The sequence below is a fragment of the Cryptotermes secundus genome, unplaced genomic scaffold, assembly GCF_002891405.2.
Source record: "Cryptotermes secundus unplaced genomic scaffold, Csec_1.0 scaffold882, whole genome shotgun sequence".
NCBI lineage: Eukaryota > Metazoa > Arthropoda > Insecta > Blattodea > Kalotermitidae > Cryptotermes > Cryptotermes secundus.
This window is the reverse complement of record NW_019718627.1, coordinates 188,395-214,032: the sequence shown is the minus strand read 5'-3', so window position 1 is coordinate 214,032 and position 25,638 is coordinate 188,395. Positions and strand designations below refer to the sequence as shown.

The 25,638-nt window shown below is 40.2% G+C and overlaps 1 protein-coding gene and 1 long non-coding RNA gene across 2 annotated transcripts in view; one reads left to right on the top strand and one right to left on the bottom strand.

Annotated features, from left to right (window-relative positions):
- Positions 1-25,638, top strand: part of LOC117282185 — a 245,528-nt gene that overhangs the window by 40,270 nt on the left and 179,620 nt on the right. The window lies entirely within an intron of this gene.
- Positions 1-25,638, bottom strand: part of LOC111862492 (angiopoietin-1 receptor) — a 259,584-nt gene that overhangs the window by 57,658 nt on the left and 176,288 nt on the right. Inside the window, exon 4 of the mRNA XM_033750790.1 lies at positions 16,582-16,710. Within this exon, the coding sequence (XP_033606681.1) occupies positions 16,582-16,710 (129 nt within the window). The remainder of the gene's footprint in view (positions 1-16,581; positions 16,711-25,638) is intronic.

The following is a 25,638-nucleotide window of genomic DNA, read 5'->3' as shown; positions in this document are numbered from 1 at the left end:
CGCACAAACAGGAGACTATACATTCTTCTATGGAAAGAGGAATGAAAATCATGAATTAGGCACAGGTTTTTTCATACATAATATTATCATATCGGCAGTTAAGAGGGTAGAGTTTGTTAGTGATAGGTTATCATACACAATACTAGGAGGTCGCTGGTATGATATCATCGTTCTGAATGATCATGCCGCAACATAAGATAAAACTGATGGTATGAAGGAGCGGATCTACGAAGAACATGTACTTAATAAAATCCCTAAGCACCACATGTAAATTTTGTTAGGAGATTTCAGTGCTAAAGTAGGTAAGGAAGTCGTTTTTAAACCAACGATTGGGAACGAGAGTTTACACGAACTTAGTAATGATAATGTAGTTAGAGTAGTAAACTTTGCCACATCCAAAAATCTTACTGTCAAGAGTACGATGTTTCCACGTCGTAATTTTCATAAATTTATTTGGACATCTCCTGATGGGAAGATACACAACCAAATAGGCACGGGACAGACAACGCATCACACTAAACACATGTCACGTGAAAGCTACCCACTACTATTGTGTGAGATCATAGCGCGCACGTTGCATAGCAACGGTGCGTCCGCGGACATAGAAAACGCTGTTCGTATACTGTTGGCCGCGAGTGTGTTGCGGGCGTTGTCTAGGAATTGACGATGTTTACACATTTACTGCTTAGCAACGGGTCTATACGCCAGAGTGTAATCCGTATAGGTAAACATTTGTCTGATAATTTTCCTATCCAGAATGGTCTAAAGCAAGAACATCCCTTATCGCCACTGATTTAAACTATATCATTAGGAAAGCCAAGGAAAACAAGGCGAAACTCAAATTAAATGGGACACATCAGCCGCTGGTCTATTCTGATGTAATCTACTGGGTGATGATATACATACCAAAGAGAAAAACACACAGACTTTAACTGACGCTAGTAAGGAGGTTGGTCTGGAAGTAAACATAGAGAAAACTCAGTATATGTTGCTGTCTCGACACCAGAGTGCAGGGAAAATCATGAAGTAAAGATAGACGCTACTAAGGAGGTTTGTCTAAAACTCGGTATCTACGTTTTATTTTAATTAAGCAGTTTCAGGTTACTACAACAACGAAAGGTCAAACTCTAATATATTTCACGGATATAAGACATGCAAGTTTGTAGTCTTTCCCTTCAGTACATCGTGTCTATTCTGTGAATATTGATTAGTATTCTGATTTGTATATATGAAGTATAGTATACTCTATAAAGGAAAATATTGTGTGTATTATTCGTGGGAGACTGCGTAGAACGTCGTCCTCTACGTATTTACGTAAGAAAGAACGGGAGAAAGCAGTGAAAGTTATTTGTAAGAAAGCTTGCATATGAAATTATGAAACTTACAGCTGAATTCACAAAGGTTGTTAAATTGTCTTAAATTAATTTCTTTGACGTATGTTTCAAAACTCTACTACAGTAGAGCACTACGTTAAAGGAACAAAAGATATCTGTTTTTTAAACTCAGTCTTAAGTCAGTAAAGTCTTTCTCTTGTTTAGTTTTCCTTAACCGCGATTGTGTTGTCGAGGTCGATTATTAATTTTTGAATATGAAAGTTTCAAAATGTACTCATTACATCGCCTTTATTTACTCTTAATCCCATGAAAAGCCTTCGAAAGCCTACTCATAAAATTTGTCTTCCTTAATTATCTTAAAGACAGGAAGACGTACGGAAGAAGAAAGTTGGTCATAAAGTGTGTAATATATACTTTTCTATGTTATCTGTACATTGTTCTTTCCTTAATATTTATTCAGATGGGCAGGGAAACGCATTTATGTAAAGTCGTCATTAAGCATGCACAATTTAGATGAGAATTTCAGTTACTCCACAGTTTCCATAAAGTACACAAACGTCATACTAAATGAAAATCCGTCCAGTGGCTCTCGAATGAAAACGTGAGGGTAAACAGACAGACAAGGCCAGTTCTATATATACATACATTCATTTCATGCACATCATGTTAAAGGCTCGAAATAAAACTAATTAACTTTCTTGTGTTTGCATTCCTCGAAAAGTTCATTGTTTGTTAGGTGGTATTATTTCTCTGCTTTAATGGCCCTGAAGTTCTCATACCGAATAATATTATCGTCTGGAACGTAAAGCCATGTAGTCTGTTGAAAGCCAACCTACGTTTCGGAAGAACATGTCGCTTCCATCTTCAGGGTGGAAGAATGAGCCAAGCAAGAAACTAACGTGAAAGCAAGTGGCAAGCTGTGCTCTGTTTGCCACCAGCTTTCACACTGTTTCCTTCTTCTTTATTCTTCGACCATGAAGATGGATGCGACATGTTCCTCCGAAACTTCGATGGGTTTTCAAACTAATGTGCGACGTTATACGCCAGAAGATAGAATTCTTCATAACCACGGCTGTGAGAACCTCAAATTCTACTTTTAATTCTGGGTTTAAAATGTCCTTAATTTATTCAATCCTCTTTATTTTGGTGTTAATTGTGTAATAAAAAGCCTCCGAACACAACTTATATTAATGTCATACAAGTGCATAAAAATAAGAACTTAATTTAAACTAATATATTTTTCCGAATCTTTTTTCATCATTAGCTGATTTATATTTAATAGAAATCATTATGTTTAAGTTACTACATTACTTAACGTACGTCCAAGTTCAGTTAAGTTTAAAAAGTGTTGTAAAATTGTGAATTATATCGTCACATGATATAGTGACTATAGACGGTGTTTGAATTGGTGATTGGATTTATTGAACCCTTACAGATCGTAACTACAGCGCTATCGCTAATTCACACACTACAGTATGCTATAGCACGCCAAATTCTTTTTCAGTCTTCTGTGTCTTTATCCGTCGTTGCCTGGTAACGGCTTCCAAACCATGTTCTTCTTACTCTTGGTTCCCAAATTATCCCCGTGTCTCAGCTACCAGCTCCTACAGCAACAGATCACAGCGACTGAACCGCAGCCGTCCTCTCACTCACCAACCGACTCGCTCCACTGCACTGCACTGCACTGCACTAAATGAACTCAGATTCAGAGTCACATTTACTTTATGACTGGCTGTTTACCGCCGATCAGTTAGTCTTGGTGCCAAGCCCCTCGAGGGTCTCGACCAGAATGTCTTTTGAACTGAACCCTTGCGGTCATAGTCCTTACGTAACAACCTCACTGACGAGAGAACGGGTCTGTCGTTTACAATTTTTGATGGCCTTTGCCAGCGCAGTCATTGTTGGGTTCGAGTCCCGCAGAACTTCTAACCTTATTGTATAACCTTATCGACCAGAATGTCTTTTGAACTGAACCCTTGCGGTCATAGTCCTTACGTAACAACCTCACTGACGAGAGAACGGGTCTGTCGTTTACAATTTTTGATGGCCTTTTCCAGCGCAGTCATTGTTGGGTTCGAGTCCCGAAGGACTTATAACCTTATTGTATTGTCTCAGATTGGAGACTGCCCCAACCTGGAGGGCCAGGTTACCATATTTATATCGCCAGGAACAGGGTGGTCCAGTTATACTCCTAGGCACTGGATCGGTGGCGTGATATAGGCCCGGAACGGACGACATAGAAAACACTGCCTCCAACAGTACTTCCATTGTTGCGCGCGGTCCGCTGCGTAGCGACTGCCGTTGTCTCCGGTCGTTGGCTAGCAGCAGGTGCTGTTCGTGTGTGTTCATCAGTGCTCTATGTTTGCCATTCTAATCCTACACAGTTTAGAAGTCCTAATATTATTCTGCTGAAGAGCGTAAATAATGAAGCTCTTTAGTATGTAATTATTTCCGTCCTTGTCTTCTTCTCCTGCTAGACCTGAATGTGTAATTTCCACATTTCGCTTTCAAGCACCTCCACTTCCAAGTTGTTCTCTCCTTGGAGTGAGAGTTAATATAATTGAGTATAATATAAACTACATAAAATTCTTAGAGCTATCCTTCTCTTTGAATTTAAATTATGAACGTGGCGTTTCTAGGAACATTCCAGAAATAAGCACATCAAATATTCTCCCCATTACAGTGCTTTCTGGCGGAGACAGCTGCCAGGCATACATGTTAAGTGGAAGTATAAATATACACCTGCCTATGAGATTTCACAACGCTCTCCAGTTTGCAATTGCTTTGTATCTGACATCGGATCTCTGGCGAAGCGGATTCAATCTTATCCATCCCGTTACATTTCATTAATAAGAAATTTTGAATTTATTACTACACTTCTTTAAAGAAAAACGTATTTCATTTTTGTATATATATTAATAAAAAAAATCCGAATTAAGTTATATAATTGTTTCACAATACAACCGAATAGTGAGCTAATTTGCTAAATTCGGTTGAAATGGGTTTCAAATAGTAGAATTCTATCTAAACTAAACTAAAAACTAAACTCCGTGGTTCTGGTCCGCAAGCGAACTATACCGACAGAGCTACCGCCGCTTATCGGTGAAGTAAGTGCCAAATTTTGCGGATAGAGGGTGTCACGTGGTCACCGCAACGAATCCCCACGACCGTTAATCTCGGTTTTCTAGACCGGAGCCGCTATTTCCTTGATAGAGCTCCTCAATTATCCTCTCGAGGCTGAGTGGACCCCGTTGCAGACCCACTACTTCTCAGAAAATCTTACAGCGCCGGGAGTCGAACCCAGACCTCTGGATCTGTAGCCAGGAACTCTGATCACTAGACCACAGAGGCGGTCCCGTAGAATTCTATCGCAGTTACGAAATTGAGAGCCATTGTATATATTCCTTCAGTTTTACAGGTTCGGAAGTTTAATTAAGAACAGAGTAGCAAGTTGAAGCAAGTGGGAAAGGACTTCAGATGTGTAACTCTGAACACAGAATTATATGTAATATATACGGGAGATCGTATTCTGTACTCTGTCTGTCTGTCTGCATGTTTCATGTAGCGAACTTCTTTACGTATTATACAAAGGAACCTGTGACTTCTTCAGTTCATCTCTTCATCTGCTCTTCGTTGTCCAATCATCGTCTTCCACAAATGTAAATATGTAATTGTCCCTGCACTTAATTACGCTGCAATATAGGGGTATAACACAATGCGTCTCTAACCTTATGTTAAAGGTACTTTTAGGAGCCGTCAACTCAACAGTTGACTGATTATGAAGCCGATATTCGGGTATGAATACACAGTTTTACTTTTACGTCCCAATATACACGTATGTTTCGATCTGCAGTCATCGTCATCAGATGGTTTTTGATTACGTATTTATCGTCATTGAATCGTCAGTTAAAATTTTATACATTCATTTTCATCAGTAAAAACAATAGTTTTCGTGATCGAGGAGGCAGGGCATGTAGCACGAATGGTGGAGACGGGAAATGCGTATAGGATATTGATGGGGAAGCCAGAGAGAAAGAAAACACTGGGAGGACCAAGGCGTAGGTGGGTGGACAATATTAAAATGGATCTTAGAGAGATAGGATTCGGTGGTATGGATTGGATAGATCTGGTTAAGGATAGGGACCAGTGGAGGGCTCTTGTGAACACGGTAATGAATCTTCGTGTTCCATAAAATTCTGGCAAATTCTTGAGTAGCTGCAGAATTGGCGGCTTCTCCAGAAGGGCTTAGCTCCATGAGTAAGTAAGTATTAGAAAGAACAGGGAGTGGTGTGTTCAGTGTTTTGGTTGGTGTATTGTAGGTGAGCTGCGTAGTTGCACTAGTTGTTGGTGTTCCAGATGTGGAAAATAAGAACGATACCTTCTATATGTATGTTGTAATAATTATGATAGACATTCCTATTCTGAAAATAACATTCAATTTAATAGTCACTATTATTTAAAATAACGATTGTTTTTCAATGGTAGCTCCCACGTCAGTAACCATAGCTGAAATATTCATCCAAAACTCAGAGCAAACAAAAATTATTCAGATCCTGAAAAAACATCGCATAGTCAAATGGGTTGCATACATAGACGATATATTAGTCGTTTGCAACACCAACGAAAATAGGTAATGCCCCAAGAACTTTTAAATCAGTACATCCACAAATACAATTCACTATCGAAAAAAGGACACGTAAAAACTAAATTATCTGGATCTAACCATCAGGAACCAACACACTCAGTTAACTATGTGGTAACTTCATGGAGTTGAGCCCTTCTTAAGAAGCCTCCAGTCACGCAGTTACTGAAGAACTTCCCAACATTTTACGGAACCCGAAATTTCCCACTGGTGCCTATCCTGAGCCATATCAATACAATCTGTGCCACCCCATCCTCTCTCTCTAAGATCGGTTTTAATTGTCCACCCACCTACGTTTTGTTCTTTCTAGTATTCATTTTCCTTCTGGCTTTCCCACTAATATCCTATATGCATTCTTCTTCGCCCCGTGCTAAATATCTCGCCCATCTCATCCTCCTTGACTTGATCATTCTAATTATACTTGGCGAAAAGTTGAAGAACACAATCAATTAACGTTCTTTATATGCGAAAACCCAAAACTACTGCTTTAGTCATGCACAACAACTCATACCGTCCATGTGAACATAAGAAATCTGCAATTTACCACCCGCACGAATACATGGGCAATCAGATAGAAATAATTTGCTAGTTATTGAAAGAACAATACTACAAAACAACCATTAACACCCATAAGAAATTTACAGAAATATAAACACAGCCCCAACAACAAAATCTCACAACCGACATAAAAACAAAATATGATACCTTTACATATTTCAGGACAGAAATCAAAGTCAGTGCAGAATTATTCAAGGACACAAGTACGAAAGTATCCTCTAGAACCTCCAACCCAAAAGAATATCTAAAGCCAAGAAAATCAATAACTGTCATATTCAATAAATTTGGAAGTTATGAAACTAAAATGAAAGGAGTGTCCATTAAAATATATTGACAAACGGGACGAAAATTTATATGGTTAAATATGGTTCAAGGAACACATTCAGACAGTAATATCAAAAAGAAATTCTATGTGTACCAACATCAGATCAACACAGGACATATATATGGCAGAATGAACGTTAGGTTAGAAGTACTCTGTATGGAGACGGAGAACGAATTATTAGAATGATTCCACACATAAAGCCTCACAAAAACGTCATCGACATATTCGCAGGCATGCAAAACCTATATTTGAATCCATATAAAACACATCATAAATACACATATCATCCATAAATAAATAACAATTCATAACAACAAAAACTAAACAAGCTCCCCCCTCCACTTACCCCCTCCCCAATCCGTACCAACATACCCACTCCCAAATAAATTACCACAATGTGACCAAACTACATAACGTTGCCGCGTCATAGCCCAAACAGTTAGTCTCTGGCTTCCCAACGCGGCAGCCCGGGTTCGATCCCGGGGGTCTGGTCAAGTGGGATTTGTGGTGGACAAAGTGGCGCTGGGGCGGGTTTTCTCCGAGTACTTCGGTCTTCCCTGCCAATCTTCATTCCACCAATTGCTCCACAATCACCCTCACCTATCATCTGGGGCTGGTACAATAGGCTAGAAGTTTATACGGCACACATCGCTTCCTTTTTCACGGCCGAACAGTGACCCAATCAAGAAACGGGCAGAAGTATGTAGCTGACTAAACCGTATTCTTCATTATCATAACGTCTTCTAGCTTCTAAGAGAAATACGTTCATACCAAGTTTCGTGAGAACTAATCAACTGGTTTAAAAGTTTAAGCGCTGGAATACATAGACAGTATTATGATCTCATAAGCCTACTTATTTATTTTTAAAAGGTAAAGGAGATAAAGGAAGTTCTCCTGAAATATCTTGTTCCCTCAGAAAACCATTTACAGCATTCCGCAAAATTATTTTGAAAAAAGTAAGAATTTAATTTGAGGCTCTCACAACCGTGACCATGAAAGGTTCTGTCTTCCGCGATAAGATGCCATGCAGCCGAGTGAAATTCAACCGAAGTTTCTGAGGAATACAACGCCTCCATCTTCAGGGTCTAAGAATACATCAAGCAAAAAGAAAACGAACTTGAAGCAGGCAGCAAGTAGAACAGAAAAATAAATGGTTTTCTTTTGAAAAGCGTAGGAGATAAAGGACCAACACCGACCTGTAGAGGCTAACACACTGGAATGTGTCACATACATGTCTAACTGCAACTAGTGATCTCTCCACCGCCTTTGCCCCAAGCAACGCTTCAAACTCCCTGACAGTGGCGGCCGGCCCGCTATTACGGCGCGTCATGGGGGTTTCAATCGCTTTCAGGGGCAAAGTTGTAATGAGGTTCGTTCTCATGTCAGGGTAACGTTTTTGGGCGAACCAGTTACCTGAAATTCGCTTGGAAAATTGATTGTATTATTCCACGGAATTTGGTAACCTTGTCGGTTTACAACAAAGAAAATTACAGGATTTTGGCTGAATTGGGCCGCGCCATGTTTCAGAAAGTTACCGGAGCCCCAGAACATCACGTTGGGTGGCAATGTGAAAATCGGTGTGGACAAGGTGACATCGAAACAGGTTTTCTCCCGGTTACTTCTGGTTTCCTTGCTAATCATCTGTGTACCATTGTAGTGAAATCATGTATTGCATTATCGCATCATTGGTCTTTAAGTTTTTTTTTTGGGGGGGGGCCTCCATCTCTGAGCCCACACTTAGCTGATTATAGTAAAAGAACGTTTTTTGGAGGTCAATTAACCATTTAAAGCGTAGTAATTCTTATGTATGATTTACTTTGGCGTCCTAGATCTCTGCATTCTACCCACTGAGCGTACTTCTGTGTTTCGTGTGGTTCTTACAATAAAACGAGCTGTTGTTGGTTGGTTCCCGTAGCGGAGATGGAATTCGTTTCCTGTGAGGTACGAGCTATATCTTGTTATATTGTTCTAAAAAATGTTGCCACTGCATGCTTCTCATGCAGCCCTCCCGATTTAAATTCATCAAAATTACGGTCCCTTGCTGTCAAAATTACCAAAATTATACAAGTAAACTCTAATTTTTGAAATTTAAAGCTCCGCGGACCCTCTCTCTCAACACTCTCAAGTCGTTGCTTCCAATCATCTTAACGCCTACACTTTCACTTTACTCTTACCAGAAGGACGAGAGGGCAAAGCCTGGGGACCTTCTTAAATCGATGCTTTTTCTTTCTTTCTTTCTTTCTTTCTTTCTTTCTTTCTTTCTTTCTTTCTTTCTTTCTTCTTTCTCTCTCTCTCTTGTATTTCCCTTAGAAGCCGGAAAAGGCTGCGACTTGATCCATGCATAGAGAAGAAGAAAAAAAAGATGATGATGGTTGTGATGGTGTTGATGATGATGATGATGATGATGATGATGATGATGAAAATCCAGTCTTGAAAGGCTTAACACTGCAGAACTCTGGTTATTTCAGTATGCAATGGGGAAGAGGTCTTGGTAACATCTGGGTACCTGTATGAAATAACTGAGTAAAATCACGTCAAATAAATCAAGTAAAATTATCAGGTTTGATCCCCCCCCATTTCATTTCTTTCAACAGAAAAAAAGGCCTTTTCGTGGTAATGGGCCCACAACTCATTGGTCCAATTTTTAGCATCTTTTATTCCGTTCCTTATGATATAAAGAAACAAAATGGCGATGTGGTGATTTATATTAAGAGTCTAAAATATAACTTACTCTTGTTTGTTCAATGTTATTCGTGAAATAATATTGTTAAATAAATTACTTTCTTGGTTTTGACTGTTAATCTTATGTTGATGCACGACTGCTCATGTGCCCACGTTTTTATANCCATTTCATTTCTTTCAACAGAAAAAAAGGCCTTTTCGTGGTAATGGGCCCACAACTCATTGGTCCAATTTTTAGCATCTTTTATTCCGTTCCTTATGATATAAAGAAACAAAATGGCGATGTGGTGATTTATATTAAGAGTCTAAAATATAACTTACTCTTGTTTGTTCAATCTTTTTCGTGAAATAATATTATTAAATAAATTACTTTCTTGGTTGTGACTGTTTGATAATCTTATCTTCATGCACGACTGCTCGTGTGCCCACGTTTTTATGTTGTGGCATGTAGACCAGTTGTTAGGCAACGACCGCGAAATAAGTAGCTATACAACTGACATTTCTAACTAATGGCTCTGTAAACAACGGCAGTTGCTGGACAATAGCCGCAACAGACAGACAAGCAACAATAGAAGAGCTGATGGAAGCGGTGTTCTCTATGCAGTCCCGTGTTGTAGCTATGTAACGATGGCCAGCTATCATTAGAGGGAGTCTTGAGACGATAGTTTGAAGAGTAGGAGGTTGGTATGAGATGGTCGTCAGACTGCGAGGACGTGCGCCCGGGAGCAGGGGGAACATCCATTGGTGAAAACACGACAGACCAAGAAGAATTGGCATATGCTGTAATGAATTGCAGAGTGCAAGAATTAGCGATAGAGCTATAGTTAGTGGTGTATGGAGTTCAACTGGGTCCACTCGGCACGGCGGCCACTGATTGGCCTATTGTAGCCTGCCCTGGGTGATTATGATGGAGAATTTGGTGGAATGAAAATTGGCAGGGGAAACCGATGTACTCGGAGAAAACCCGCCCCAGCGCCACTTTGTCCACCACAAATCCCACTTGACCTTAGAGCTATAGTTACTTGTAATTGCGTTCTATAAGAGTTTAATAAATACAATTACGATTGCAAACCTCGTCTATAGTAACCCAATCACGTGAAAATATTACGTAGGGTTTTCCAAATTCATATTCCGCGGACCACCGGTGGTAATTCTGCATCATCAAATTCAAGATCTTATATTTACATACAAACTTTTTGATTAGCACGGAACATATATATATATATATATATATATATATATATATAATGTTCATTTTAAAAGTCACGGCGACGTAACACTTCACTAAATTTCAGCCCATTCCATTCTAAATTCTTAGAATATTTCTTCTAATATTCGGGTGGTCCATTGAAGAAAATACAAGCACGAAATGGCGCTTGGCTCACAAAAGTATGGGAACCCTAAAATTTGTAATTCGTCTCCCCTAAGATTTACTTTTCAACCAGCTGATGAATTTTAATTAAACTTGTTATGAATATTGTACCACTAAGCTCATTAACATTTCAATATTCATATTTGAGGTTCTCAGAACGGTGACTATGAAAACTGCTGTCTTGAGCGATGTGACTCTGTACAGTCTGTTAGAAGTTTACCGATGTTTCTGAGAAACGTACTGCCTCCATTCTCAGGGCGGAGAAATAGGCAAATCAGGTAATGTGCTTGCCGCTTTTTTCTTGCTGCTTGCTTCCTTGGTTTAATCATTGGCACTGAAACATGAGAGTACATTCCTCTGAACCGTCAGTATATTTCTACCAGACTATACGGCGTTGCGTCCTAGAAGGTGGTAGTCTTCAAATTGAAACTAATTTAGGAATGTAAATAATATCATGTATTTCTAGTTTATTGGGGCACGCGGTAGCGTAATTGGTTGAGGCACTATGTTACAAGCCAGAAGATCACGAGCTCGATTCCCGTTGATGTCATTGGATTTTTTAATTGACCTAATCCTTCAAGCCACGCTATTGCCCTGGAATCGACTAAGCCTCTAACAGAAATGAGTAGCAGGAATCTTCGTGGGGGGTCAAGGTCAGCCGGCGCGTAGGGCTGACAAACTCACCGACATGTGTGAGCCGATTATCTAGAAAATGAGGGAGCCTCGGCGTCTCACAAACAGATTGGCCTCCACCGCCTGTTTCAGGGATAGCATTGCCTTATATATTCCTTGTTTATTGTCTCGGTATCATTTATGATTTTATGGAGTGCCATTTCTTTTTTAAGTTACCTATTCGTTTGTGTTTTATTCAACAACCCTGTCATTCTCTCAGGCTTCTCAATGTAAATTGAGTGATTTGATTAGATTTTCAGCATTTGTATGTGCACTAACGGAATTGTATCTCTAATAGAGAGACACCAGGCTTGTATATACAACTATTACAAACCCCTTTATTCAATATTTTTACTCGAAACTTTAAAGCTATTATTTGTGTTTAATGACCCGAAGAGGCAGTGGTCTCCATGGTTGAAGATGTACAAGACAAAATTCCAAAATGAAGGCAGAGTTTGGTTAGCTGATAATTTCCTAAGGCTGTCTCATGAATTTTCTGCACGTACAAGCAACAAAGATAAAGTTGGTGCACAGTAGAAAGTACAACAGAAGGGACACAAACTTATCAGCGAAACTGATACTGCAAGTTGCCTTGGAAGTGTGACGCTCGTGTTCAGCATGCGTATATGCAACACGCACAAAAGCTTTAACTATAAATCGCCTTAGATTAACGTTAATAAATTGAAGGGGTGTTATGAAATTTGAATTCCAAGAGGCAGTGAATGTCAAAAACACTATCATCTGGAATGTGACAGTGTGTAGGTTGGTATATAGATACCGACGTTTCGGAAATACCTACAAACTCTATATTAAATTATACGAATAATGAAATATGCAGCAGGTTCCTCCGAAATATTACATGGCATCACAGTCGAACTTTTATATTTTGAGGTTCAAGGAAGTAAATTTTTCGAAACGTCTATATCTATCGCCAAACTATACTGTGTCATGACTCATATCTTGTATCATGAATTTCAAGGTTGTGGGTTTCTCGAAACGTCGTTACCTACCTATCAAACTAGACAGCGACACATCCTAACCCACTTGAAGACTGAGAAAGCAGATACTACATAACAACCAAACAACACGGCGTCACAACCGAACTCCCCTGCACTGAAGATGCTGGCAGGTTTCTCTAAATATTGGTCCCGATCTACCGAGCTATAAGAGGGCACATCGTAACTACTCTATGCCGAAAAGTAATGCAGTTAATTCCTCCGAAACGTGGGTATAGATCTGCCGAAATGCGTAGCCGCACGTTCCAAACTACCTTAATCAAGGAATTCTAGTGGGTTACATGCTTGTTTGTTTGTCTGTGGTCACAGCAGTGCGCAATAATCTCTGTCAGACAAAGACTGCTGGCCACAAGCGTTCAGATATTACAATGGAATAGCGCGTGCTCCCATCATTAAGCAAATATCTGACTAATTTCTGCCTACCACACGTTCAGGCCATTCACTTTGGAAGATGGAAGTTCGTATCTCACCATTTCCGGGTGAATGTCGTATTAATTTCAGTTGGTAGGCTAATTTCAGCTGAGCGTTCACTTCAGAGCTCATTTTGGTATGTTCATTTCAGCTAAATTTTAATTTTGTTAGCTTTGTTATATAAGTCTGATTAGACCCTATATGTGTAGTTGGTTGAGGCACTATGCTACAAGCCGGAAGGTCGCGGGTTCAAGTCCCGATGAGGTCATTATTTTTTTTTTCAACTAACCTAATCCTTCCAGTCGCACTGTGGCTCTGAGGTCGACGTATAAAGAAGTTTTGTAAGTGTAAATATTTTCATTGTAATTAAGCAATTTCAGGTTACCATAACAACAAATTGTCGAGAATTAGAACGTTGCATGATGGTGAGTTTAGGAGTATGTAACGAACAAGTGAGAAATTTTGTGTCTGTTTATATTTCATATTCATAACAATCTTCCGTGCCAGGAGGTAATTTTCTTCATCCATAACCCAAGGACGCGCTATGCCGCTATGTCAAAAGGGTCACAGCATTGATTCATTATCCCATGCGACATGAGGAAAATGTGACCGCGGCGAATTCTGTAATGACCTCCACTTCCATGCCTCTGTTCTCAGAAAAGTAGCCTAACTACCCCCTCCTTTCCCCAGCTTGTAGAACCACATAAAGGTTAAAGGAACTGTACACGGAAGGAAGCCTTTTTGGTAGGCCACCAGTCGCTCGGCTAGTTAAAAACTTCCTCCCCTTTTACGGAATCTGAAGGTTCGTGTCACGTGTACGAGAGCGCGTTACTGGACTCTGTTCTGAGCTTATTCAATCCAGTAAACGTTCTCTTGTGCGTGGTGAACATTTAAGCTTCGAATAAACCGATTTAATAATGGACTGATAGGACTTGGTTCAAGTACCGTTCTGGTATCTAGCGTATAGTTATTAACTGTATGATATCTGTGCACCGACGTCATTGTCAAATGCTCTGAAGTTCTACTTTATATTCTGCAGAAATCATATTCGGCGCTATCCCCCGGACTGTCAGTCCTGACTGAAATTGATTTGGGTTTCCCGTAGTAACCAGGATAGATCTTTGGGAAGTTCCTTAAAATGAATGGAATATTCCTTCCAGATTCTTCTCAATTTATCACTCGAAGTCGTCCCGTTTAACTTCTTCAGTTGCAAAAGCGTCAATTTTTATTTTTATCTTTATTGTGGTACTACTGCTACGCGGTAGCACAGTGGTTGAGGTGCTACGCTACAAATCTCGATGAGGTCGTTGGATTTTTTTCAGTTGACCTAATCCTTCCAGCCGCACTAGGCCCTGGGGTTTACTCAGCCTCTAACAGAAATGAGTACCAGGAATTAAATAAATAATTTTCCTATGGAGTAAAGCGCGGCCGGCGCGTAAGGCTGACCACATTTCCGCCATCTTTGAACCGATTGTCTAGATAGTGTGGGAGCCTCAACGTCTCTCAACCCTGTGGGCCTTCACGGCCTGGTACAGGGATAGCTTTACTTACTTTACTACAATAAGACACAACGCACAAACACACATCACACAAAACAACTCTCCACACTCAAACAAAACACAGCACACAAAACTACACAGACCACAATGCAAGCTCGTCGCAAGGTCTCTACCTGTACACAAACACAGAAAAGCACACACACACACAAACTAAACATCCATGCCCTGAGTGGGATTCGAACCCACGATCCCGGTTTCCAAGCGAGCGAAGACAGTACATGACTTAGACCGCTCGGCTACCGTGACCGGCCAACATTGAATATACAGAATAAAAAAAAACTTCAATTTACTCAGGTTTTAGTTAAATATAACATCCACGTGAATTTTGGCATCATCCTACACAGAGCAGCTATTTCTATAAAAGGGACACATCCATAGCTTGAAATGTTATACCGTGATCTAGCGTCTACACAGACATTTTAATTAAAGAAGAATTGAGTTGATACTCCTGCCAGCGAATTCCATTAGTATATGAATAATTTGAATGATATACGAACATAATGTCCGTCGAACTTCTTAATTAACTATTGTGTCAAAGGTACCGTTTATATACACTTCATAGACATCATTGTTTCGTTACGAGATCCTCACGGCTAGATAGATAAAAAGTTAGGAAAATTCTAATTAGTAGTCATGATTTTCTGACGGGTCACAACAAGTCACTGACCTGGTACCATTTTTGACCAGGAATTTTGAAGATTTTATGAAAACCTTCAGCTAAACTTTACAACTATCGTAATAATTAAATTGAGAGAAAGGAAATTAATTAAAGTTGCTTGTGAGTCTATCCGTTTTGCTAAGTACGGGTTATGTAGGATCATGCCTAATATGAGGACATATTATGATCTTCTGCCTGGTGTTCCAAAAGCAAGGGGCGATCAGAAAGTTCATCTAGGTTTAACTTGTACTCTTCTTCAAGTATAATTAGAATGATCAAGTCAAGGAGGATGAGTTGGGCAGGGAATGTAGCACGAATGGGGGAGAAGAGGAATGTATATAGGATATTGGTGGGAAAGCCAGAAGGAAAGAGACCACTGGGAAGACCAAGGCGTAGGTGGATGGACAATATTAAAATGGATCTTAGCGAGATAGGATGAGGTGGTATGGGTTGGATTGATCTGGCTCAGGAGAAGGACCAGTGGAGGACTCTTGTGAACACGGTATTGAAACTTCGGGTTCCATAAAATGCTGGGAATTTCATGAGTAGCTGCAGAATTGGCGGCTCCCCCGGAAGGTCTCAGCTCCATGAGTCCAAATTTTGACGCAGTGCATATTGTCCCTGCCTGTGTATTCAGCGACCCACAACGGTCTACTGAATAAAAATTTTTCTGAACGTCAATCATATATAACGAAGTAACTGGAATGTGTTTGCATCTATTTTTTATTTATATGGTGCAAAACTGTCCACTTTTGTTTACACACCTTATTTCATTTTACTAAATTTTAAATTCGCTACAAAATTAGATAAGTGTTCCACAGTCAGTATTAATGGAACCACCTAGAGAAGACTGTCAGAATTTGTATATATTATAATCGATTGTGTCAGTTATCCCAGATTTCATGGGAAATTTTGAGTGAGATACCACGTAATGACGTAGGTCACAAATTTAGAGAGATTTTCTCCATATATTACAGAATTGACCAAAGTTTAGCTACCCAGTGGACTGATGCATTAATCCGTCAGCATACTGCATGAATATGGTTGGTCACAACATCTACCAAAAATTCTTCTATTATAATTTTTACTGCATTTAATATCGTGTATCTGTTTCGAATTTAATATGGCGGCTTTTCGTGGTCGTAAATGTGACGACGTCACCCGAATTGCAGGATGTCTTGCAGGCGTCTAATTATGCCAATAGTCAGAGAAAATATCAATGAACTTTGCGTGTAATAAGTCATGGATTGGCCGCCCTGCTTTGACCGACCCGACACCTTTCTTACTTAACAAAATAATCTCTATTAACGACTTAATTAATTAGCTGATTAGTTAGTGAATTTATAGCATACCAACAGGAGGGTTCCAGGACACTAAAAGTTGTAAAAGTCTTCTGCTTGTGTTGTACACGTCAGCCTTCACAGACAGGTTCGTTACAGGATCTGGGTAGGCAATTTTTTTCGCAGATCCGGGTTGTAAACCTGAGAAAAGAAAGTATAGACGTTATTACAACATTATGAGGTTTGAGGTGAAGATTAATATTCTGTGCTGTGTTTGATAGTTAAATACTAATGTTTTGGAGGAACATACAGCCTCAGTCTATAGGGCATGCCACTTACACCTTTAAGATGGAGGCAGTATATTCTTCGAAACGTTGGTAATCTGATACCAGAACCAATTTCTGCAATGCAGATGAAGTATAGTTGCAAGTCCTAAAGATGTGTCACACTAGCCAGAAGTAAGATTTATCCTTTTCCTCAGAAAATGTGCACCCATGTAGCAGACTACATAGTTTCGTCATACAGAAATCCACAGGAATGAGCACAAATTAGTTTCTACGAAAAAGTAGTAAAATTCGTCTGCTTTATCTCTGCACCAGCCCGAAACCTCCTGAATACAAACTCGGACTCTTAGCCGCTGCATCGGTAACAGAAAGAGGAATCCTTCTACCATATACTCTGGGAATGTTCAGTTTTGGTTAGGCATGTAGTAGAAAGCGCGAATTGTGTACATTTAGAGAACAGAGCTATAAAGGAAGACCGAGTCAAAATGGTTCTGACTTTCGTTTCACGGTCATGGCTCTCTGAAGGCCCCTAACAAGATCAGGGACGCACAATGGGCCCATCAGTGGCTTGAGTGCTAGGGGTGACTGCAACCTGTCCTCTCTAAGCCAAGAGAATAGAACAGAATGGAGCCACTACAACTCTACGTTCGGTACATGATAAAGAAGGCGTTTCTATCGGCTTCCCACAGCATCAAAGTACCATTCTTACTTTCGTGAAAATACAGGGTGCTCTCGGCATGTGAAACTTTTTTAAGAACGCCTGCCAAAACTTAAAGAGAAAATTATCTGCACACGAGAGCATTGAAAGGCATCCACATGCAAAATAATATCCTATACTTATAAATTAAAAGGTAAGGCTTTCCTTGTAACAGGCCATGGTGGCCCATAGGGTTGTGAGACGTTGAGGGTCCCACATTTTCTAGACAATCGGCTCAAAAATGCCGGTAAGATTATCAGCTCTACACGCCGGCCGCCCTTTACCCCCGAAGATTCCTGGTACTCATTTCTGTTAGAGGCTTAGTCGACCCCATGACCATAGTGCGGATGGAAGGATTAGGTAAATTGGAAAAAATCCACCTCATCTGGACTCGAATTCGCGACCATCCGGCTTGTAGCATAGTGCCTCAACAAACTACGCTACTTCATGCCCCCATACATTTAAATAGCAAAGTAAAATTGAAATATATGCCTTGAAATTGCGCAATATTTGGTCACCATGGGAACTAATTTTTAATAATTGACACGTTACATGAACATAAGTTAGGCAATATATCTCGAACAAACAAGCAAACAAAAGAACCGTATTTTGTTTCATTGTATTGTGACTATTTTGTAAGTATGGATAACATTTGGAAATAAGTATGCGGAATGATACGTGTATATATGTATAAAGAAACTGTTTACGATTGAATATTTGTGCGTGTGAGTAGTGGGAGAATGTGTAAACTTCAGTCCAGATGTTTCATTCGACAAAAAATGAAACTGGAGAGGAATATGGGAGAAAGTATGGGGAAATGAATTATTTTTTTCACACATTTATTATACATGATCTGCAGAATATGCAATACATGTATATGTTCAATAAATACTGGCTCGTGAATGAGTTACGCCCAATACCTTAACTCGTACACTTGTTAATTTTTATTTAGGTTTCATTTTAATTCTTGTATTGGGGTTTTACTGAGGTCTGTATTGTAGAGTTAGGGCGGTGTATCTTTTCAGTCTGTGTGTAGTTTCGCTGTTGTCTAGTAGGTTCACTGCTAGTGCATTTGTGTGGTTTTCTGATTTTCTAAAGTTTGTTAAGTTTCTGTTTGTGTGCTTTTCTGCTAATGTTTATGTGTGTTATGTCTGTTGTCTTATTGTAGTACAACTGCCACCGGGTGATAACCCATTTGCAGTTAAATAATAAAAAAAAAGTATTTAGCACTCCTCTTTTTATTTCACTGAGTAGTGTCTTCATTTGTAGATCTTCGTGGATCCTGTCGTTATGTACCAAGGTGCACCAAATATTAATTATTATGTAAAATATGGTGACACTTTCGTTGAATTTTCAACGGATGTAAAACTAGGTTCATTGAGAAGTGTGTTACTGTTCCCAATAAAATATTTCTATGGAGCAAAATTTGCACTTCAATACCGAGTGCCTACATGTAACGCGTGTCAATCTTTGGCGTTTTTGAGATACGCCATGTTTGCAATCAAAACTGAATCCCTCGTTACGTAATATTTTACACCTTCGTGCCACTTCGTCCAATTTAGGTCCAAATATTCTCCTCAGCACTCTATTCTCAAGAGAGACTATGCTATAAGCCGAAAGGTCGCGGGTTCAAGTCCCGATGAGGTCATTGGATTTTTTTTTTCAGTTGACCTAATCCTTCCAGCCTGGCCCTGGGGTTTACTCAGCCTGCAACAGAAATGAGTACCAGGAATTAATTAAATAAGTTTCCTGGGGAGTAAAGCGCGGCCGATGCGTAAGGCTGACAACCTTACCGCCATCTTTGAGCCGATTGTCTAGATAATGTGGGACCCTCAACGTCTCACAATCCTATGGGCCTTCACGGCCTCTTACAGGGATAGCTTTACTTTTTTTTACTCTATTCTCAACTTCCCCCCCCCCCCAATATTAATTATTCCCTGTCATGAGTTTTATACAGTTGCTAAGAAATATTTAAATTCTCTAAATAAACGCGTTAGGTTCAAAGTTAATGCTATTATATCCAGTATTAATGATATTTAAGAAGAAATTTGAAATACATTTAAAAACCGTTTCTTTTTCTGTTGCGGAACTTGGATTCTGAAAAGAATTTGATCGGTTTAACGCAAATATGCGAAGGTGTATGAATGTCTGTGCTTTGAATGGAATCTTGCATAGCTTCATAATAAAACCAGAGACTGTCTTCCAAAGTTAATGCTGAATAAGGCATGCTATACAAATGCTCGTATAATGTAGCCCTTAACATAATAAAACGTAACGACCATTATGAAAATGATTAAATCTGTGTTTTTAAACTAACGGTAATCCCATATAAGCTACTGAGACTCAAAATATGCTGAGAAAATGAACCATCAAACTATCTAGTAATTGGCAATTTAGATTTCTAACGGGTTAGAACTGAGAGATTTTTATAAGTTTTACGAAATTGTGTTAATATGCGAACGGCTTATTCCTAGCCCCTTTTATGGTGGTGGTAATTATATTGTTATGATTTATGTGTTTGGCTATAGACGGGGTATGAATTGGTGAATGGATTTAGTGGTAACTTATACACACACCACTCGAAACGTGCAAGTAATCACAGTGCTATCGCTAATCTCCGCACTTCACAAATCACAACAACCGCTAGGCTCTTTTCCAGTCTGTCGTGTCTCCAACAGCCGTTCCCTAATAACGACTTCTAACGGTGGAAATTATGCAGCTTCCCGCACTCACTCGTTACTGTCCGGTGAATATCCTGAAACTGAATTCCTGTCAACTCAACTATACCACCATCTCTTCTCAGTCTCCCTTGCAAAGCTCGACTCAACTGCCAATCCTCAACTGAACTCTATCTCGCTCACCAACTAACCACTTCACTTCACACAACTGGATTGATCGGAGTCAGAGACAGAGTTACTTTACGACTGGCGGTGTAACTCCAATCAGTTCGTCTTGGCGACAAGCCCCTTGAGACTCAAGACAAGTAATTTTATTTTCCTCTCACGAAGGGGTGGGTCTGTCGTTACAGTTGCCTCTGGGCCTCTCCAGCGCAGTCATTCTCAGGTCCGAATTTCACGGAACCCATGACCACATTTTACTGTCTCAGTTTCTAGACTCCTCCAACCTAGATTGCCAGGTCTCCATATTTATATCCCAGGATCAGGGTGGCCCAGTTATACGCCCAGGCACTGGGTACCATTTTCGTCGCTTCCTACGACGCGCAAGGCTACGCTAGAAATATTGCAAACAGCAGTCAGCGGACCACATTGAAAACACGTTCCGCGGGAACGTGTTTACCGAACCGTTGCTTAGAAACGAATTGCATAACCTCATTCTATTGTTATGTGCGTGTATGTTGCGGGCGTTACCTAGCAACTGCCGCAGTTTTCACTGTCACCGCTTAGCAATGGCTCTATACGCCATAATATGTAACACTACTTTAACAGCCAGTATCTCGTCATTTTGTGTATGGAATGTATTTATGACTTAATTTTTCTTCCCTCGTAATAAATATTTGTTCTCCTAAGAACATTGTCATAGCTGAGGCGGTTAGTCGCTGTGTACCTGGGTTCGAATTAAAGGTTAGAGTGTATGGTATTCATGGTTGACAATGTGACAGTGGGAAGGGAATTTACGAGTTTTTCATATTCCCCTACTAATTATCTTTCCACTAATTGCGCCATGTTCGTCCTACCGTTGGCTTTCATTATTTTCGATAATGAGAGCGTCGTTAAAAAATAAACGAAATAATAATAATAATACTAGTAGTAGTAGTAGTAGTAGTAGTGGTAGTGGTAGTGGCAGTGGCAGTGGCAGTGGCAGTGGCAGTGGCAGTGGCAGTGGTAGTGGTAGTGGTAGTAGTAGTAGTAGTATGTTCTGATGAGTATCAAGAACAGTGATGTTTATAACACGAGAAGGACTTGAATGTGCAGAGAATGATTTACGAGAGCTGGTTGAAGAAATATAGACAAAAGACAATATATCTGTAAGATTGAGGTTTTCCCAGCAGTGACTATGAAGAAAGCCGTCTTCTTGGATGTGGCGCCGTGTAGATATTATGTGAACTGACGTTTCGGAGGAACGTATCGCCTCCATCAGAAACGTCGGTTCACACAAGATATACACGGCGCCCCATCGCAGAAGACGGCATTCTTAATATACCATCTGTCGTAAAGCAGGACAAGACTGCTAGACAAATGTAAACTGAAGGAGTATTTTTTTATTGCTTTTGGGATGGGACTAAATCCCTTGTACTGCGGCCACTTCTGGCCTATTTGACCAGCCCCAGATGATAGGTGAGAGTGATTGTGGAGCAATTTATGGAATGAAGATTGGCAAGGGAAACCGAAGTACTTGGAGAAAACCTGCCCCAGCGCCACTTTGTCCACCACAAATCCCACTTGACCAGACCCGGGATCGAACCCGGGCCGCCGCGGTGGGAAGCCAACGACTAACCTCTTGAGCTATGGCGCGGCCAACTGAAGGAGTAAGTAGGTAGTTATATCTGCAACAGATTTACTCTTTGTTTTCTGAGCTGTAAGGGAAATAGAGGTTCACGAGAATCTTCCTGCTGCATTCTATTTGGACGCTGGAAACACTGAGAAAGGAGTGACAGAAATATTCTTAATGGCCACTCCACGGAACATCTGACAGTAACCCGACGGACTGCAGCCAGGACGAGAGAAATTCAATTTCCGGTAAGGGTAGAGATTGTCCTTCACCGCGTCCAGGCCGGATATGAGGCCCACGCAGGCCCTTCCTCAGTGGGTGTCGAAATCTCTTTCACAATACCGATGCTTAGCTGTCGAAGTGTGAAGTCAGTTCAGTGTGACGAGGTTAAGAAAGCATGCAGTTTTGACGCCATTTCTGTACGCCTTAAGAGAGCAGAAATTTGTCACAGACACAATTTTACGTTAAGAGCCATCTGTTTGCGGCTGGTTACTTGCTCGTTTCGCTCTTACGTCCTGAAACTGATGTTGCACGTTTATCCGAAGTGTCAGTTAGCTTCTACAGACCGTACAGAGTGGCATCCGGGAAGAGAGAACTTTCATACTCACTGCTATGAGAATCTCCCACCTGACAAGCGTAAAGTTAGATTTCTCTTTCTCACAGCGGTGAATATGAAGAGTTCTATTTTCCGGGATGTAATGCTGTGTGGTGCTGCGATGCTCTAACTGCTGCTCGCTTGGTATACTCTCTGGCCCTGAAGATGAAGACGATATTACCACTTCTTGGGGTTGTGCGTGACTTATAAGACGGGTTTCATATTGGATGATAGGATTTATTGACATCTTATGCACAACTCGGAACTACAGGTAACACAGCGCTCCTGCTGATGTACACACTTCACAGTTCACCGTTACATACGCACTAGGGTTCTCAGGTCTTTACTAGTCGTATTCTGGCAACGGATCTATAATAGTCTGTCACTTCAAATCACACACGAAATCTTCTCTGAACCGCCTAATTGCTTGTGCTTATTCTGCATTTTCAAATCCCAAAGACTCTACTCAGTTCAATTCCTCGGCTCCCAGGCTCATATCCTGACAGGCTGGCTTCTCAAAACTCGACTGTTTTCTGAACTGACCTCTTTGCCGGACCACGCAGAAAAACACTGCCTCTCTATTATCTGGAAGGCATGTTTACAGCGCCATTGCATAGCAACGGAAGTTACTCTATTGTTGCTTGTATATTCATTGTCGGAGAGAATGTGTTTACCGAATCGTTGCCTAGCAATGAATGTCTATTCTGACTCAGCTATTCCGGATTTCTGGCGTAATGTCACAATGTAATTGTCCGAAATGTCGGTTAGCTCTCAGCTGACTACACGGCGTTGTATTCCAAAAGATAGAATTATTTAAAGGTAAAATTTTCTTTATGTTTAATTAAGCACCATACAGTGGAGAGGTGTGAAGGCTAGTTCGTTAAGAAATATATTGACACTTAGATCTGTATGACGATTTACAGGTAATCGCGCTTTTGCTCGTATTTGTTGTGCTTTCGCTGCTTCTTGTGCAATTGGATAGCGAGCTACAGGCCAGCGGGAAGAAGAGAATATGCCATTAGTGTATTCCCCGTTGTCACTCTTCCATCCCTTGCATGTGGAGTTGGATTATATTCAGTCCTCTTTAATCGTGAAAAATTCTTCTTTCAGTAGTGACTGCCTTCTAACATAATGGAGAGTGGTGAGTGGGCGCATGTGTGGGTTTGTGAATCTGCAGATGAAATATAATTAAAAATATTTTAATTACTCTTACCCAATATGTATATTTAATAAAATATTTTTATACACTATGTGCAATGAAATTCTATATTTACACTATTTGCATATTAAATATATTTTCACATACTGATTCCATAGAGATGGGTCTTTTTTTTTTTGGGGGGGGGGCGTTAACAACTGCCCAACTACTTAAATAGTAACCGAATATACATTACCGTGCTTATAAGACCCAACCCTCACTGGTTCCTATTCTGTATCAGAAAGAATAAAGTGTACATTATCCTATCCCGTTTACTTTAGATCCGTTTTAATACTCTTCTCCCATCTACTTCTAAATCTTCCCAGTTATTATTTCCGTCAGGTTACTTACTTATGAAGCTGAGCCCTTCTTGAGGAGAAGCCAAATCTGCAGCTACTCAAGAATTTCCGAGCGTTTTATGGAACCCGAAGGTTCATTACCGTGTTCTCAAGAGCCATCCGCTGCTCCCTATCCTGAGCCAGATCAATCCAATCCATACCATCCCATCCATTTTAATATTGTCCATCCACCTACCCCTTGTTCTTCCCAATGGTCTCTTTCCTTCTGGCTTTCCCACTAATACCCTATATGCATTCCTCTTCTCCCCATTCGTGCTACATGTCTTGACCACCTCATCCTCGACTTGATCATTGTAATTATACTTGGAGAAGAGTACAAATTATGAAGGTCCTCATTAGGCAGTTTTCTCCAACCTCCTGTCATTTCCGTCAGGTTTCCCCACAGATACTTTTTATGCGTTTCTCTTCTGTTTGTGCTACAGGCCCTGCCCATTCCGTCCTCCTTAATTTTATCGTTCTAGTAGCATTTGTTGAGAAGTATAAACTGCAATCTATTCCACTCGCCTATTATTTCATCTCTCTTAGTCAAAATGTTCTCTTCAACGCCCCTTTCTCAGCACCCTCTCGCTATATTCTTCCTTTAACAAGACAGACCAAATTTCAAACATATAACAAACTACTGGCAAAATTATAGTTTTGTATCATAGCTCAAGCGGTTAGTCGCTGGCTTCCCACCGCGGCTGCCCGGGTTCGATCCCGGGTCTGGTCAAGTGGGATTTGTGGTGGACAAAGTGGCGCTGGGGCAGGTTTTCTCCGAGTACTTCGGTTTCCCCTACCAATCTTCATTCCACCAATCGCTTCACAATCACCCTCACCTATCATCTGGGACTGCTACAATAGGCCAGAAGTGGTCGCAGTACAAGGGACTTAGTCCCACCCCACTAACAATAAAAAAAATATTTTGGTATAATTTAATAGTGTTTTGGAAATACCCTCATCTTACTACACAGATATTCATTTGTTTCCTATATTCATAAATTGTTTGTCCAAATGTAACATTGATAATTCTCAGGGGCCACATTAAATCTACGAAACACACTGTGAGAAAGTATGTTCTAATTAATTTGGAACTCATGAAATTTACACATTATTTCCATACCATATCAAATATAGCATATGCAAATTTGTACATATAGAAGATTTGTGGATGTCTGAATTCCATTACAAATGCTTTGCAACAGAAGCAAATTGTTCACAACGAAAACGTTTGTGCTAGCATTTCATATGAATGGAAACTGATTAACAAATATTATTGTTAATAAATAGTCACCTATATTGTAATTTCAATGAAACATGAAACCCGCGACGATAAAATTAGTACATTTTTGCATGCAAATATTATTTAGAGACTGAGAAGACAATAGAAACAAAACCAAACTAACTGTCGGCAATGCATTCCTAGTGTGAAGAAAGCAGTCTTCTGGGATTTGGCACCGTGTATATGTGGTGTTAACCGACGTCTGCTTTTACCGGTTCTCACGGTCTCTTCGCTTTGCAGATTTCTTATATTTTTTCTTCTACCCTGAAGATGGAGGCGATACGTTCCT